The sequence below is a fragment of the Bremia lactucae genome, linkage group LG11 (genome assembly GCF_004359215.1).
Source record: "Bremia lactucae strain SF5 linkage group LG11, whole genome shotgun sequence".
In the NCBI taxonomy this organism is placed as follows: Eukaryota; Oomycota; class Peronosporomycetes; order Peronosporales; family Peronosporaceae; genus Bremia; species Bremia lactucae.
The window spans coordinates 3,155,400-3,171,599 of NC_090620.1; the positions used below are offsets into that span (position 1 = coordinate 3,155,400).

Here is a 16,200-nt window from a genome sequence, read left to right on the forward strand (position 1 = left end):
GATTTATAACGCTAGCATGCTCGAAGGCCCGCTTCGGTCGTGGATTGTCGACTTCCTGGGCCAGTACGTCAAGAGTGAGACAATTAATGTGTCGGCGAATCTATGGCATTCGTCTGAGCACCTAAAGCTCGAGAATTTGACACTTCAGGAAAGTATTGTACCAAGTTCGATCCCATTTCGACTCAAGACGGGGTTTATTGGACTATTCGAAGCGACGTTGCCTATTTCCGCCATCTTTGGCTCTGCATCAGCAAAAATTAAATTCCAAGACGTGTTATTGGTATTAGAACCACTTCATTATGACGACACGCAGCTCAACGAGGAGATCTCAACATTAATGGCAATAAAAATGAAACGACTCGAACAGGATTTACAGGATCGATGGCATGGCGTAAACGTACCAGGGGATACAGTACCCCACGCGACCGAAGGGTACTTTGGTACCAATGGCTGGATTGGACGTACCATGACTAAATTAATTGATAATTTACAGATTGATATTCGAAATTTACACATTCGTGTCGAAGGCGTGTGGTTTCCGACCACCCACGTAGTACCAAATCCAAGCGTAAAGCAACACGAGAAAAATCGATCGGAAGGCGTTAAATTTGCTGTTGGATGGACACTTGGTGCACTCTCTGCTGTTACGACGCCCAGTAATTGGCGTGTCGAAAGCTTTGACACTGAAAAACACGATCCTTTGCCGGTCCAAAGCCATTTTGTTTTCAAGTTAATCAATGCAATTGATTTATCGGCGTATATTGATCCCAAGGCGCTGCATTTTATTCATTCTCGAGTTCATTACAAAGTGTTGCAGTCCACTTTATCAAGATTAAAAGACATGGGATCACGATCCGCGAGAGCCGATTGGTGGATGGCTGACGAAAGCGTTCATGCACATCGTTTTATTGTGGCTCCCATGACAGTGGCATTGAAATTAACAATGAATACAGCAAGTCAAGAAATGGAAACCAACGATTTGCGGTATGACGCACTGTTCCACTTGTCTAAACTCTGGTTGACACTTGATGAAGAGCAATTGTCCGTAGGAAATGTCGTAATGGATTTAGTTACGCAACATGAAACGTGGCGAAGTAAGGTCGCAGAACACGTCCAGACAAAGGAGAGTCATGCTGTTTGTAATGAAGCAACGATGGTGGAATTGGCGGACAATTATTTAGTGCATTGGAAGACTATCATTGCTCGAAAACGTGACGACTTGGATGAAGTACGAAAGAGTGAAGCATGGCATCACGTGACGAAGATTGAGCAACAACTTCCATGCGAAGTAGTGCTAGCAATACGGAATCGGTTGGGATTCGACAATAGCACAAGTGCCCAATTGTTTCAAAGTGTTCGAAACAAGAGTGCTCTCGATTTGGTCCTTTCAGAGATCAATGTGTCCTTTCCAGAAGGATTTACGGGACTTTCGTTTACTCAATTGTCATCAAATGACATTAGTATTAAGCGATGTGCTGACAAGAGTCGTGCTGGAGCAAATGATAGTTTACGACCGGGGTTGTTGTTGATTAAAGTAAATGACCAGCCCTTGGAGTCAGTAATCCAATATAAATCGGGTTTAGATGTCCAATTGGCGATTGATTCAATGCGTGGCACAAAAATTCTTACGTTTCGTTATCCGACCGCGACGCCACTCGTCGTCACTCCATCTCGTGCGGTTGCACGTGTTTTCTTTACGTCAAATCAATTAAAATTGAGTCTTGTCCGATCGTTCCAGAAACGAGTGATTGCAGAAGTCTTGTGCGCTCATCCGAGCGTCTTGATTAACGGGTATGGTCCGAATTTATTCTCGTATCACTATTACGAAGTCCAAGTTGAAGACTTTTACGTACAAAGCATGGCACGATGCGATCAGGAAGGCAATCATTGTATTGTTTCTAGTCTTTTAAAAAAAACCGACGGACTGCGTGACTTGAAAACGCTAGAAAACCCTGCGCTTCGATTCACTCTGAATGCGCTATATAGCGCACATCCTCACGCACGTCCTGACGTGGTGACGACGTATGGTTCGATGATTGCGTTAGCGATTGGGAATTTAATTGCCGTCTTTGATGAAGGAAAAATGACTGCGCTTCTAAATGACTGGAATGACTGGCAGAAGGCCATTACGACGGGATTGCCTCCATTATCTGTCGTTCGAAAGGAGACTAGTGACTCGGCAACATTAACCTCCCAGCTATTGTCTTCAGACGCAACAACAAGCCTTTCCAATACAGTCCTTGATACCGACACGTCGTTGAAAACTAGCAACGTTTCGTATAAAGTCACAATCGATCAATTGCGTGTATTCGTGAGTGCTCCTGAAGCAGCTACAGTTCCCGTATCAATCGCGAACGAGCCATCGTATCGAGCTTTGCTGAAGCAATTGGTTGGTGAAGAACCTAGCGAACGTCCAGCTGTGTACGATTGGGCAAGAGCTGCACACGCGATTGTGGTCATGCAGCGTTTTATACGAGGAGCGATTGTACGAAAGCGAAAGATGGTGCGCTTGGCTTTAGCCAGGAATCGTTGTATCTTTTACCAAGGCAGTGAAGTCATGGGGTGGCTCTATACAATGGACGACTTGCTCGCGTTTCGACGCTGGCGCCGTTCATGGTGCCACTTGGATGGAGATGGCAACTTTTTCATGTATACAAATGGCTCCGGAGCTGATCTGCTCGACGTGTATAGTCTGCTTGATTGCAAGGTTAGTTTCGTTCCCTACGCGACAGGAGGACCCTGGAATTTTGCGACGAGTTCCTTGTGTCACGTTCTTGAAATTACGACACGGTCTGGGGCTCTTCGTAATGTGTTAAGCTCTGATAATAAGACAGAGTTGAAAAAGTGGAAGGATACTATCGAAGCAAACGTGAGAATTGCGAGAGCACGGCACGACGATGAAATGGACACGAACTCTTCCAACGGAGCTTCTAGAGTCGATGGAAATCACTCGTTTAGTGACGAAAGTGCGTCACTTTGCATGCTGGAATCTCGAACGGGAGCAGCCCTTGACGAGCTCTTGCAAGGAGGATTTTCAAGCATTTATCAATCGTCGACGGCTTTAAAGAAACAGCAAAAGGCATGGTTTTCACTTAGCGTTACGAATCTTATTGTTGCTATCGATGTGCATCAAGTTCGTGAACCAGAAGGCTTGGCACTTGCGGTGTATTTAACATTGAAAGAATTTACAGTGCTTGATCATCGACAGTCGTCGGACTATGGTGTCTTACACGTTGGAGACAAGTTCTTGAGCCTTCGGAATGGCAAATTGACACTTGGAAAGATGCGAGCAGATCAATTGATTCATCAAGGTCCGTTTTTTATACTTCGCATGTCGTATCGAGGAGCTTGTGCGGCACCGACGTGCTTTGTACTACAAACTGGCCTACATGCAGATCTTACGATATCCGGTTGGGTCATGCCACTCCCGTTAATGCAAACTCTTGTTGAGATTCTCTCTGTATTGAGTGTGTTGTGGGCGACAGATCCTGACTTGACAGAGACAGGTACAGGTCGTGACTCCTCCGAGTCGAGCAGTACTACTACAGTTTGGAAAGAAGTGATGGAGCTGGGATTTCAGATTCGCGCTCCTATTCTCGAAGCGTACTTGGAAGATTCGCACTGTGTCGCAAAGCTCACGATCGAAGACAGTTCATGTTCGTACCGTGCTGAAGCGGGTGTTGAAACTTCACGACTTCATCTTGGACCCACGGCATTGTTTGTATTAACAGAAGACGTGGCGCTGCGACTTGTGCAAGTCGACAAGTTTTGGTTGAATTACGATCTTCGATTGTATCGACCTACCGACTCGCCTCATGCGGGCTGTGAGTTGTGTGTTGATGAGTCGGCAAAGCGACCTATATGCCATCGGTCCGTGAGTATTTCAATTGGTCAGGTGAAATTAGAAGCCGATCGAAGATTAGAGTTGTTATTTGCATTACTGGAAGCTTTGACGCAACGGAACGTGTCCATGGAAGAGGAGTTTGCACTTGCAAAAAACCAAGAGAACACGACGGACGAAGTCGAGAACAGAGCATATGATGTCACATTTCTTGGAGATCAAACGTCACAAACGGAAAGGTTTTCGTCCATGAGATTGACGCCATTTGTCGAGCAAGATGTCGTAACTTCGCGACCACAATGTGATCGTGACGAACACGGCTCTCCATTGGCAAGACAAAGTCGCATTTCTACGTCAACTTCTGCTGGGATGATTCCGTGGGAGCCACACGATGTAAATTTAGAGCATTTGAAACGTCGTGCAAAAGTATCTGCCTTCATGCCGCTATTAAATTATCAAGGGCTCGTTGGTATCTTAAGCGAGTCATTGGAACGTCAAACTTCGCATCGGACACTCTATCGAACGCGACTCCGTGTTGGTTGCATTCACGATCGTTTATCAATTGCTTGCTACTCGGTTGTGTTTGAAGTGATCAAGCGCAGTTTGTCAGTCGTTTCGTTGGATACGTACATTCCCGTCATGAACTTTTCCGTCAGCGATATGAAAATGCAATGCGTCACACGCACCGAGTTCTTGACAGATTACGCCGTTGATGCAAGCGTGGAGATCTCGGCACGGTATTACAATACGTCGTTGGCCGATTGGGAGCCCTTTATTGAACCATGGCGAGCGTATGCCAAAGCACGACGTGATGGTGGCGATGACGGCACGACCATGCAATTAAGTGCTTTACAACGACTGAATGTCAATTGCACGGATGCTTTAATTCGATTGCTCTCGAGTATTGCCAAGAATCGTCGAAAACAAGACATTATTGTGGAGCGACGGACCCTTGCTGCCGTCGCGGCCGATGGAGAAGCAAAGAAAGAAGACGGACGCGTGTGTGTATTAAACAACCTTGGTGTCCCAATTCGACTTGCAAATTTAAATACGTCACATGCTGGCACACTTCATGTTGAGGTTCGCGATGGATGGTCGTTTCCAGGCTACTCGCGTTTTCATAACGTTCGTGTTGCGGTTGTTTTGTTACCATGGTGGCATCCTCGTGAAATGGAAACGGTCGAGAACTTTTGCCATACTTTCTCGCTTCCGTATGGTGGTGCTCAATCGGGTGTGACGCCAATCTTGCGAATTGATGTGCTTACAACCGACGAAGGCAAACGGAATTATGTTTTTGATCACGTAACGAATAAATACGTCGAAGTCGAAGACGACGAAGACGAGATCTTTGATGTTCCTGCACCGCAGCAAGTGGTGCTACCAACTGTCCAAGAACGTCGTGATCAAGAGGATAGTACGACAACAACAAGTACGACCCAACGGACAAAATGGTCTTCCATTGGATCGGCTGAGATTAATTTAGCAGGGAATGTCATGGCATCTTTAGATCCCACTCGAATGAAATTAAATCGATGGTATCGTCTTCATGATTTGCGTGGAAATATCACGGGGGAAGTGTTTATTGGGTTGCATTTTATTCCAGACACTTCGACTGTTCTTCATCGAGGGAGTCGATTTAATGAACCCCAGCAAGTCAAAGACGGTCAATTCTTGGTCTTTGATCCCCTTAAAATCGTGACAGCAAACAACACAACCGAGTCGTCGTCGGATCAATGCAAAGATCACGTACTGTTATCGGATGGCTTACGTGGGAGTTATATCCCCCCATTGGCGTTAGAAGTTATTATTGGACCAATGCGTATGATCCTTATGTGTCCCCTCCGTCGCGCAGGAAAGTTTTTAATTCAAGGTGAAAAAGTGCTGGCAGAAGTGAAAGTCGCTCAACGAGACGAGTCTCGACGCGTTTTGCTCTTGAATTCGCCTGTTCAGATCAAAAATGGTTTATTCTAACGCATGCATCTTACGTCTTGTGTTCTTGGTGCTTATGTGGTGTTTTGATTGTTTTTTTTTTCGTAGGGACTAGCCTCGATATGGAACTGTGGACATCTCAAACACAGTTGGCGCCTGGGGAGGTACGTTGACTGTCTTGATGATTGAATCTGGTGTGCCGAAAACGTAGTAAGACGAAGGATATTTATTATTGTAGAGTGGTTCGTTTTCAAGACGTGGAAAGTTGATGGTGCTGACATCACGAAGTAAGATGCCGGTTCCGATTTGTGCCATGTTTGGAGACGAAAAAGACTCGATTGTTGTAAAAGTCGATGGATGTAAACCCACGATTGTTGCCGATTTAAATAAATTGGCAGCAGGGTCGACGATTTTGACACTCGAACCCGAAGATTGTGATCGAGTGGGCTATTGTCTCTATGTGACCATTACGGCGCACATGCGGAAAGTGTATCGTGAAGAGCACCAAGGGATGATTATGCGTGGAAATGCACGCGAAGACGGTGAATTGCAAACCTATGCGACCAAGTATCGCATTTCCTTGCTTTCGTGTTTAATTCTTGAAAACACGCTTCCAATTCGAGTCCAATACAAGATTGTCACGAATGGAATACCTCCAAGAGTTGTGCAAACGGGGACGTTGTCGCCTGGGGAAGAAGTGTTGATTCATGATTTTCAATTGCATGCTCAATTGATGCTACGATTGCCCGAGATGGACTCGATTTGGAGCCGTGCATTGAATCTAGGCGACTGTATTTATCGTGAAAGTATGGACAAATCGATCAAGACCATGCTTGGTGCTGTTGGTGGTGCAAAGGATGTCATTGTCGAATTCCTCCCGTCACCTCAGAAATCGAATAGTGCGTTTCAAGAGGTCACTATTACTTCGAATAAGGTCGTGACACGCATTGACTATACGACAGCCGATGATGGAAGTCCACGAATGGTGCTCTTTTGCTCGTTATGGGTGTACAACCAATCGCACGTGCCCATGCTATTGTTTCGGTGTGCCGAAAACCTCGAAGCATCGGTGTTAGTCGTGCCTCAACTCGTGTCTCAACGACCCGTACCTCGATTACTGGATTGTCCAAGTCAAGCTTTTGAAATCGGTACCATTATCGATACCGAAGTCTCGCGATGGTCGGAGAAAATTCATGCAACAATTGTCGGTGTGCAAGAACCCATTGCACTTAAATTTGGAAGCACATTAGGTCCTCGAACACGCATTGAATTAGGAATTTCAATTCAGCGTCCATTGGGTCAATTTCATCGTACAACCCAAGTGATTGTGTCGTCTCATTTTGTGTTTGTAAACAAAACATTTGCAACGTTTAAAGTATCGCAATACATGCGCTCAAGTAATCGCGTGGTGGAGCTACTGGCCATGTCCAAGAATGGAATGCCATTCTCCCATCCTTTTGATTTTGATGCAACAACGAGCGTGACAAATCGACGGGTGTATCTACGAATGGACCATTACGGAGCCGAGTGGAGTGGTCCGTTTACTGTTGACGAAGAGAATGAATTTTCATTAAAATTAAAAGGCCATGTGATTGATTCATGGAATCATGCGAGTGGTGGCACTGTATACACACACGAAGGGCTTCAACCAAGTGATGTTGAAATGCATCGAATTAAAGTTCGAATCAGTAACGTTGGTCCAACAATTGTTATTACGCTTTTACGAGATGATCCACCAATGTATATGATCCGCAACGAGTCCAGCTCCGACGTCTATGTGAATCAAGTTCATAATTCCGATGAAACCGTGATGATTCGAAGCCACGAGTTTCTACCGTTTGCATGGGTGAAACCGAATGGACCTTGGTACGTGTGTGTGTGTGTTTTTCTTTGGCATACTGAGGCTTATTTGACGATATGTAGGCGCGTGGCTTGTCGTACGGGAAGTAAAGTCGGTCGAGTGAAAATGGTGTCACGGAATTATGGCATTTATGACTTTGCAAACTTGGATCGCGAGCGAAATCTCGATGCTCTGCGGTACCGCATGTTTGGAAGCAAATCGAAAACCATTACAGGCGATATTGTGGTTGATCGGGCTTCTCGGGTCTTGGTCTTTCGGGATCACGACACGAATAAACCACCACGTTATATCTTGGAAGTGAAAATTGTCGCGGTACGTCTGAAGACGGCATTGATTCTCAAGCCCGATTCCACTGCTGAGTTGATTGCAGAGACGGACAATCATGGGGTTTGTCAACTGCATTGCACTCGATAGATATTTGTTTGTTTTTTCTAATCGTTTTTGTTATGATGAATAGGCCAAAACAACGGAATCAAAGGAATTAAAGACGGCTCATGTGTATCGATTTGACTCGGATCTTGAGTTTGCGTGTGATTCCCGGCCAAAGAAGCTCACGTTAAATTTTTATGAAAGTCACGAAGACCCAACAGGACGTTTGCAAGACATGTCGTCGATTGGTATTCCGGACGAAAGCTCTTGTACGAGCAATCCTCGTGAAGACGACGATTTCGTAAAGCCTGCTTTCAATTCCATCGAGCTGGAATCCCCTGGAGGAGAAGACTTGACGTCGTTTAAATTCTTACGCACTCCCGAAACGTCCCCGACGCGGCAATGTCCTTTGTCATTAGACAATAGATTCGACAGTTTATCAACACAGTCACGAAACCAACTATTGCCACGCAGTACGAGCGAGGTATCATCGTACACGGACGAATTGATTCCGCTTCGCGACATTGAGCACCATTCTTTTGCATCGTCAGAGCCTTTTGACGAACACGATGCGTATCGAATGAAAGCGTATGAAAATAGTGCCACAGGAACGATTGAAATTAAAATTCCAAAGAAAGCATGGACACGAATGGGTGTTGGTGCGAAACGATCGATTGCGCTTGCATACAACACGGCCGAGCAAGCACGACGATCGCTTGGACGCATGGAAGGCCATTGGTGGGAACTACGGGATCCTCAAAGCGGCGAGATTGTTGGCGAAGTGCTCGTGGCACTCAAATTTCATACATTGGTACGGGAACACGTGCAACCAACGGGCATTTACAACATGAGTGCCGTGATTCCTAGCATTGGGTTATCGTTTCTTCACAATGCCAATTCGAATATGGTCGAAGTCGCGTATTTATCCATGCAACGTCTCGGCTTGCTCTACTCGTGTGCCGGTGGTAGTAGTGAAGTGGTCTTTTCACTCGGAAATCTTCAAATGGACAATCAAATGGAGCACCAAGTCGTATTGGGTCCAAAAGTTCATCAAGTGAAAGAAGGCGTGTCGGTACGTTTGCGAGATCGATGGCGCAGTTTTGTGAGGTATCGATACCGTGGAATTTTTCAAGAACTTGATCCGAATAGTGTTAGTGTCCTTCAATTTCGAATGTTATGGAACGCAAGTTGTCACGCGGGGGAATTTACGCACTATGAATTGATTGAATTCATTCTTCAAGAACTTGAAATCTCGACGGACGAGAAGTTTGTGGTGAATTTAATTCGTGTGTTTCAAGGGTTAGAAGGCTTGACGACGTATCATGGTTTTGAGACCATTGTGAATACTCAATTGGATTATGCAGGAAGTGGAGACTCGAGTGTCTTAGGTTCGTCCGTGCATTCCGACGAACAGAGTACTCGTAGTAACGTATTAGCCTTCACGCCAATGGACGACGTTGGAAGTGGCGTGTATATCGAAGAGTTGTCGATTGAAACGGTTCGAATTCAATTTAGTATGGAACTTCACGGGGGACGGTATATCAAGACCTTAGGACCATCCGGTCGTCGATTAGCTGTGTACCTCCCCGAGTCGAATGTGAAAGATTTTCGATTGTATTTAACCAAACTCACGTTTACGCACTTGTACGAGCCTCAAGCAAGTGTTGTGGAAAAAGTGGTACGACGCTACTCGCAACAAGCTGTGATTCTCGTTCTTCGAGGGTTACATACCGTGTCGGTGTATGCCAATCCGTTTCGAATTGTCTATCGACTTGGACATGGAATTGTCGAGTTAATACGCTTACCTGCACGTGGGTTAGCTTCTGGAAGTCCATTGGAACTCATTAGTGGAGCTTATCTTGGTGTACGGTCCTTGGCAATGAATACAATTAGTGCAAGTTACGAGATTGTCGCTGGTGCGACGGGAATCGTTGGTGCCATTTTAACCCCTTTTGTTCCTGAAAGTCGACGCAAAGCTTTTGAAGACGATTTGGTGGCTTTTCAGCGTGCAGTGATTGAAGAAGTGGATGCCTTTGATGCCGCAGAAGAACGAACGATGACGAAAACGATTGTGCGAAAACCACGACAATTTGATTCAAGTAGTGTGGGTCTCTTGACGGTCTATGGACCTGGATCCGTGCCACTGGAAGAGCAAGAACGGATTGATCATCGAGCGGTGGTTCTCTTGCAGCTATGGTGGCGACGACGACGCCGAGCCACGCTTTTATTAGCAGAAGCACGCCGTCTTTGTCCGAAAGTCAAGGACAAAAAGCACGTGTTACGCTCTTATGTGTGTGTGCTACAGTAACGTGTGGGATGGGGTACGATATTCTTGGCTTTGACTAGCATCGAACGATAGCTAATTACATTGGATTTATGATATTTATGCTGACAAAAGTAGACATTGATTTGTCGTAGCATTTTGTAATATTGGGCTTGTTAAGGGCATTTTTTGATTCGTAGAATTCAAGAGTTTAACTTTGAGAAGATAAATTAGTATTTGTAGTGACAAATAAAGCTTACAATTTTCTTTGATGTAATTGAATAGTAATATTATTTTTGAGAAGGCCTTAATTAGCGATGAGCACATGTTAAGAAATTAAGTATTGCTTCTTTCCATATAAACATTCACTGTAAGTGGGCGACTGTGTAGCTGAAATGCAGAAAATCTTGCTTTATCGTTTCAATTCTCAAAAGGCCACTGGTATATATACAGCCCCTGTGCTAGTTGTACACCCCCAGCGACATATAACATCAGAACTCATAAAAAATTAAATGCATGCCCGTCTCTCATCAACATATATTGCTCTGCTTTTATGGTTTTATATGCATCTTTTAAGTAAACTAGAGAAGAAACTTTATGGACGCCTAATCTATTTTTTTCTTTTAGCCGGACTGTGTTTTCCGTTGCAGAGGCGAACAATAGGCATTTTCACCTCTTACACGTTGTGGCATTTTAAAAACGGGTTGTATTCGATAATCAAATGCAGGCAGCGCATTATCGAACAGTATAAAGAAACGGAATAGCGCGAAAACTATTTTAAACGCAGCAACAAATCATAGTAGAGACAGAACAATACACATAATAATTACTTTACTTGTGACTTGCTCGAAATTTGCACGTTGGGATATTGCAGGTACTTTTGCACATCGTTACATGGATACACCCACTGCCCTTCCGCTCTTTCTTCGTTCCGTCATCTGATTCTAAGATAACAGTATGGTGCAGATCGTTGCAAAGACGTATGCTCTAATATTGTAGCTGGGTGCCCGTGATAGTGACAGCAATTATGCTGTGACGATGGTGACACACTTATGAATTGATGACTTATTTCTACGCTGGATGGCTATCCTGACCATCATCATCACTGCTTGAAATCGCGACCATGCTTCTATAATTAAGTACTGCTATAATCAGGTGGTCACTACTGACTCGCTTAGAATGAGCGTAGCTTTTAGTCTGTTATAAACATGACAAATAGGAAAACCTTTGATTTTGCAACTGTGCAATTATAATCTTGTATCTTAAATCGATTTTGCCAATTGTTCTCTATAAAATAGTTCTTCCAATACCTCTTGTGCCTGTCGATCTAAACATCCTTCATTTGCCGATAATTTGCAAACAAGACTACAAAAACTCGAGGTATTCGCAAGATTTGATTAATGCACATGTGGCTCTTCAGTTCTTTCTTGCCATTAGAACCACAAATGTACGCTAAGGCGTTCCGGACTGAAGTCAGTAATATCTACGTTTTGTAACCCCTGCAGAGGTGTTGCCTCCATCCAAGTGCACTCGAGGACTTTTTAATTGCAATGGACACATAAACTCCTTTTTCCTTTCACCATCACAACCTAGCATTTCTGATTGCACCGCGTGTTATTTGATCAAATCGAAATCAAGCTCTGTCCGTTCTACGTGGGATTGCTCAGTTTCCGTTTCTACGAGTCGATTGTACATTTCGCAAGGTTTACGACATCTGTATATGTAATGGACATCCTAGTGACTGACACAATCGTCATTGCCATTCTATGCTTTGTTATCCCCGTGATTGCGTGCTTAATCTGGAGCCGTCGATCCAATCAAGCGCCTGAGGAAGTGAATCACGACCGTGTACCGGTACATGGTCCTCTGCTGTCGCTCGTAGGCTGGAAAACGTACTGTGCTAAAGTTGTGTCCCAACAGAGGACTTTGGAGAACGTTCTTGTAACATCAAAAAGACAAGAGAGAGAAGACACAGCGGATGTTGCGGCGCCAGTAGGGCTATCGACGCTACAAGTTGTGACACTCTCAATGGAATTTGAAGACCCACAGCATCCATTGACTGCTGTGACCAGCACTGGTCGACGAAGGTCAAGTATTAATAATACCAACGTGGTCCGGCCACGACCTTATGTCGACAGTGAGGATGATGATATTGAAATTGAATCAGTTGTGACAGGGTATGCTCCAATACAAGATTTGACAGTCTCATTTACAACTAACGTATAAAAAATTATCAATAGACTTCTTTTATTTTTATGGAAAGTAGCACAATGATGTCGAAAGTATGGGTTTTATTATGAAACTATAGTCGTTTCTTCGGTTTCCTCCATTTGCTGAATCAAATAATCTTCGAATTTCTGCGCCGTGGAAACTCTTCCGTCTTCTTGAGTTGCCATTCGGGATAGAAATGCAGACCACCCAATGTTGACGACATTGATAAACAAAATCCGGTATTGTAATGGAACAAACCCAAATGTGCACACGTGGACTAAGGGCCAAACGGTCCAATTCACTGCAAGTGTCGGAGCCAACTTTGTCGCTGCTGTATCCACGGCATTTCGCAATGATAACGTCTCCGACACTCCCGAGTACGTAAAAAAAGCTAGTGATAAAGGGGGTGAGAAAACGACTTGATCGGCGGCAACTTTCTTTGCGACGGCAGTCATTCCCGTGCCACGTACGGCCTTTTCTAGAAAATTGTACCACACATGGCCAACGGGGGCGAAAACGAATCCACCCCAGACCATCATTTTTGCTGTTCGTTGCAACCCATAACAATTGTAAGTATCGCATCCGTCGCGCTCATTTTCGTCGAATTTGTCGATTCGTTGAGCAATTTGGTCGCCAAGGCCAAAAAGAATGGCCGACGTCACGCCTTTTGTAAGCAAGGGAGAGCTCTGGAGCCAACGATCGTACATGAGTCGAGTACCACGCATGAATAAGTTGCGAAATAAACTTTAAAACGAGGACTGCGAGTTCCGTTTACACTTTGAATTGGACAAGTGTAACCCTTCAGATTTTTCCAGTTTATCGAAGTGACGTTGCGCCTTTCGATGGATAAACCTCTTACTAGTTGTATTCTTTAAAACAGGATCGTAACATGTATAATAATGGCCACAAAACAATGGTATATCTGTCGAGATGTAGCTCTGCCTTTCTTAATGCACTTTTAGTTTGACAAAAACCTACTTTGTGCCTTAATGTTTTTGCGTATACCGTATACTTTATTATGTGTAAAGAAATTTCTTAAGAAAGAATTTGCAGATATCAAGTCCCCTCAAGCGGAAACGTGGTAGATTGAAGAAAAAGCAAGTTGAGTTCAGCTCTCAAAGTTTTTTCTCAAATATCAGCCTGCAATTCATTCTTCTCTTCTTCAACGTCAGCAACTCGTACAACTGGCTTTCTTTGCAACGAGATATCATTAGCTGAAATTATTGTTTGGGTTAACTTCGGCTCTTCTTTGGAGTATTCGTTACTTTTCGCATGCTCAGCAAGTACAAAAAACGCGCAGAACCTACTTCAAAGAATATTCCTGTGACAAGCATCTTACTCGTTAAACATGACGGGGTTGGGGGAACCATGGCGCATTGGCAAGTATGGCATCCCTAGCTCTATGTAGGTAGCAGCCATAAGCATACGAGCACCATCTTGCAAATATTGAATAGAGGCGAGCTCGCATTGCATAGCTTAAGAGGAGTTTGACGATAGCAATATCGATCGCATTCAAATCAAAGACGATACCTTTAATGTTTACGTTCAACGTCTAACTTATCGAAGGATAAGAAGCCGCCGGACGCCGTAGAGTACACAATATTGTGTATAGAACGAGATATGAATGTGTGATGGATACATTTCTAGTTCAATTGAGCTTTATATTCCGTTTATGGCTTACGCTGTCAAGTTATTGTAAGCTATGTGACTAAATAGCTTACAATAATTACGATAGTTTGAGTTTTGTCGATTGATTCATACTCGAAAATTAATGTTTAGCTTCATTAAGTATGTATTGGCAATGTATTAAATTGCCCGTGGTTCCTAAGCGAAATCAAAGCCAAAATTAATACCAACTCGCAGCATTCTTTCTTGTCGATTTATTATTAGCAATATAGATTGCGCATGCGATCGTACAAGCCTTAAAAGTTAGCTCACATGGCAGTAAAATCTTTAGGCCGAAATTGTGGCGTAATATATAAAATATATAGGCCTTAAAACTTGGGAAAAGTACCAAAATACCCCTAACAAATGCAGAAAAGACGGAAATACCCCTGTACCTTTATAAATGACCAAAATGCCCCTGGCTATAGCCTATATATATACACGGAAAACCGTTGCGCACAGCATAATTACATCACTTTAACGAGTCTTTCTCGTTCGAAAAAGGAAATTATTCAGTCTCTTTGTAACGGGGCCCTACGACTTGTACTGCTTCAGTACAAGTTCACTTTGCACTGCTTTAGTTGCGAGTGGTGCCCTACATTATTTCACGTACACAAGTACGTGCAGAGGAAGACTTCTCTTTAGGTAACTAGCTTAAGAGGGTAAAATGAGAACTGTATTAATATAATTAAGTGTCTCTTGTTTTATCGTTGTAAATACTAACTTAATTACAATCTAATACTAAACATGTAAATGAATTTTTATCTCTACCTTATCTGTAACCCTCTCTTGATTACTCCTATAGCTGATTAGTCTGCGGGATGAATAGGTATAACGGTCTATACCTATTTATGGATAAGAATTCTGAATATTATATTGTCCTGCAAATATTATCTACCTTTTAGATAATATATTAATTAACAACCTTTAAGTGTTAATTTCATGTAACGATACACCCCGTTACATCACCCCTCCCTCAAACGACAATCACTCTGACTGTCATTGGATGGAGTGGTCGCTATTCGACCACTTAGTTTTTAAAACGATGTTGATTGGTCAGAACCATCATTTTAAAATTTCCATCGCATGAAGAATCAACTCATGCGGGTCATCACGCGTCGAAATTAACAACGACGCGAGTGATGTCGATGTCGAAGAAATCGACATCGAAGATGAGAATGATCTCATGGCAGTACGCACAAAGCGTACTGAAAAAGACAAAATAAATGAGTTAGCAGAAGAGTTACTGCTAACTCGAGAATAAATAATCCGTTTCGTTCAGATTTCCATTGCTAACGCAGTGGACCGACAGAGGCGGAATGCAGACAACCATGGAAGGGCAAATGTTCATTCATTGAAAGTTAATGATCTAATGCTACTCTCTACGGTAAACTTACCCAAGCGATTAGTCACTAATGTGGGTAACAGTAAACTACTACCCAAGTTCATTGGTCCTTTCCGTGTACTGCATCGCAGAGGCAATGCGTACACAATAGAATTGCCACATAGGATGCGAACGCATCCTACGTTGTACGTTGGTCGGCTCCGCCCGTACCATCAGTACGCGGTTTCTTCCGAGGACGGATTTGACCACCCTTTTCAAGAATCCCCAAAAAATTCTTGTGATCGCGAACCAGATTCTCATGTGGAACCTGAAGTTTCTCATGCCGGTTCCGAATATCCTCGAAACTACGATGAGCTGACGACAGCTCATCGCGAACAGCATGATATTTCCGTTCGTACTCCAACATGGTGTACGCACTCTTCGAACGGTCTCCCAACCGCTCGATATGGTGAGCCTGCACCGTCTGCTCCAACGAGCGACGCTTGCTGCGCTCATGTTCAAGTCCCTCCTCCAAATCATGGAGGAAGTGATCCATTTTGTCGATCTTCGACATTAGATCCGACATACGGTTCGGATCTAATTTTCCCTCCTCCACCACAACCATTGGTGGATTCCCACGGTGGTCAACGTTTCCTTGTGGAACGTATCCAGAACCACCGTGATGTGAAGGGGCAGCGAACGAGTTATCTTGTTCGCTGGCGTGGTTATCCACCTTC

General features: G+C 43.9%; 4 protein-coding genes across 4 annotated transcripts; 2 read left to right on the top strand and 2 right to left on the bottom strand.

The window, feature by feature from the left end:
* Window positions 1-16: 16 nt before the first annotated feature.
* On the top strand, window positions 17-10,308 carry CCR75_004568 (uncharacterized protein; the record flags this gene model as incomplete). The annotated part of the gene is made up of 5 exons (XM_067962654.1): window positions 17-5,801; window positions 5,879-5,934; window positions 6,009-7,636; window positions 7,694-8,018; window positions 8,089-10,308. The coding sequence occupies 5 exons, from the start codon at window positions 17-19 to the stop codon at window positions 10,306-10,308; spliced, it is 10,014 nt and encodes a 3,337-aa protein (XP_067822008.1).
* Window positions 10,309-11,988: 1,680 nt separating this feature from the next.
* On the top strand, window positions 11,989-12,489 carry CCR75_004567 (uncharacterized protein; the record flags this gene model as incomplete). Its single annotated transcript, XM_067962653.1, has 1 exon — window positions 11,989-12,489. One exon carries the CDS (start codon window positions 11,989-11,991, stop codon window positions 12,487-12,489), a length of 501 nt encoding a protein of 166 aa, XP_067822013.1.
* Window positions 12,490-12,557: 68 nt separating this feature from the next.
* Window positions 12,558-13,199, bottom strand: CCR75_004566 (uncharacterized protein; the record flags this gene model as incomplete). The annotated part of the gene is made up of 1 exon (XM_067962652.1): window positions 12,558-13,199. One exon carries the CDS (start codon window positions 13,197-13,199, stop codon window positions 12,558-12,560), a length of 642 nt encoding a protein of 213 aa, XP_067822012.1.
* A 403-nt stretch (window positions 13,200-13,602) lies between these two features.
* On the bottom strand, window positions 13,603-13,947 carry CCR75_004565 (uncharacterized protein; the record flags this gene model as incomplete). The annotated part of the gene is made up of 2 exons (XM_067962651.1): window positions 13,603-13,777; window positions 13,814-13,947. 2 exons carry the CDS (start codon window positions 13,945-13,947, stop codon window positions 13,603-13,605), a joined length of 309 nt encoding a protein of 102 aa, XP_067822011.1.
* Window positions 13,948-16,200: the final 2,253 nt, after the last annotated feature.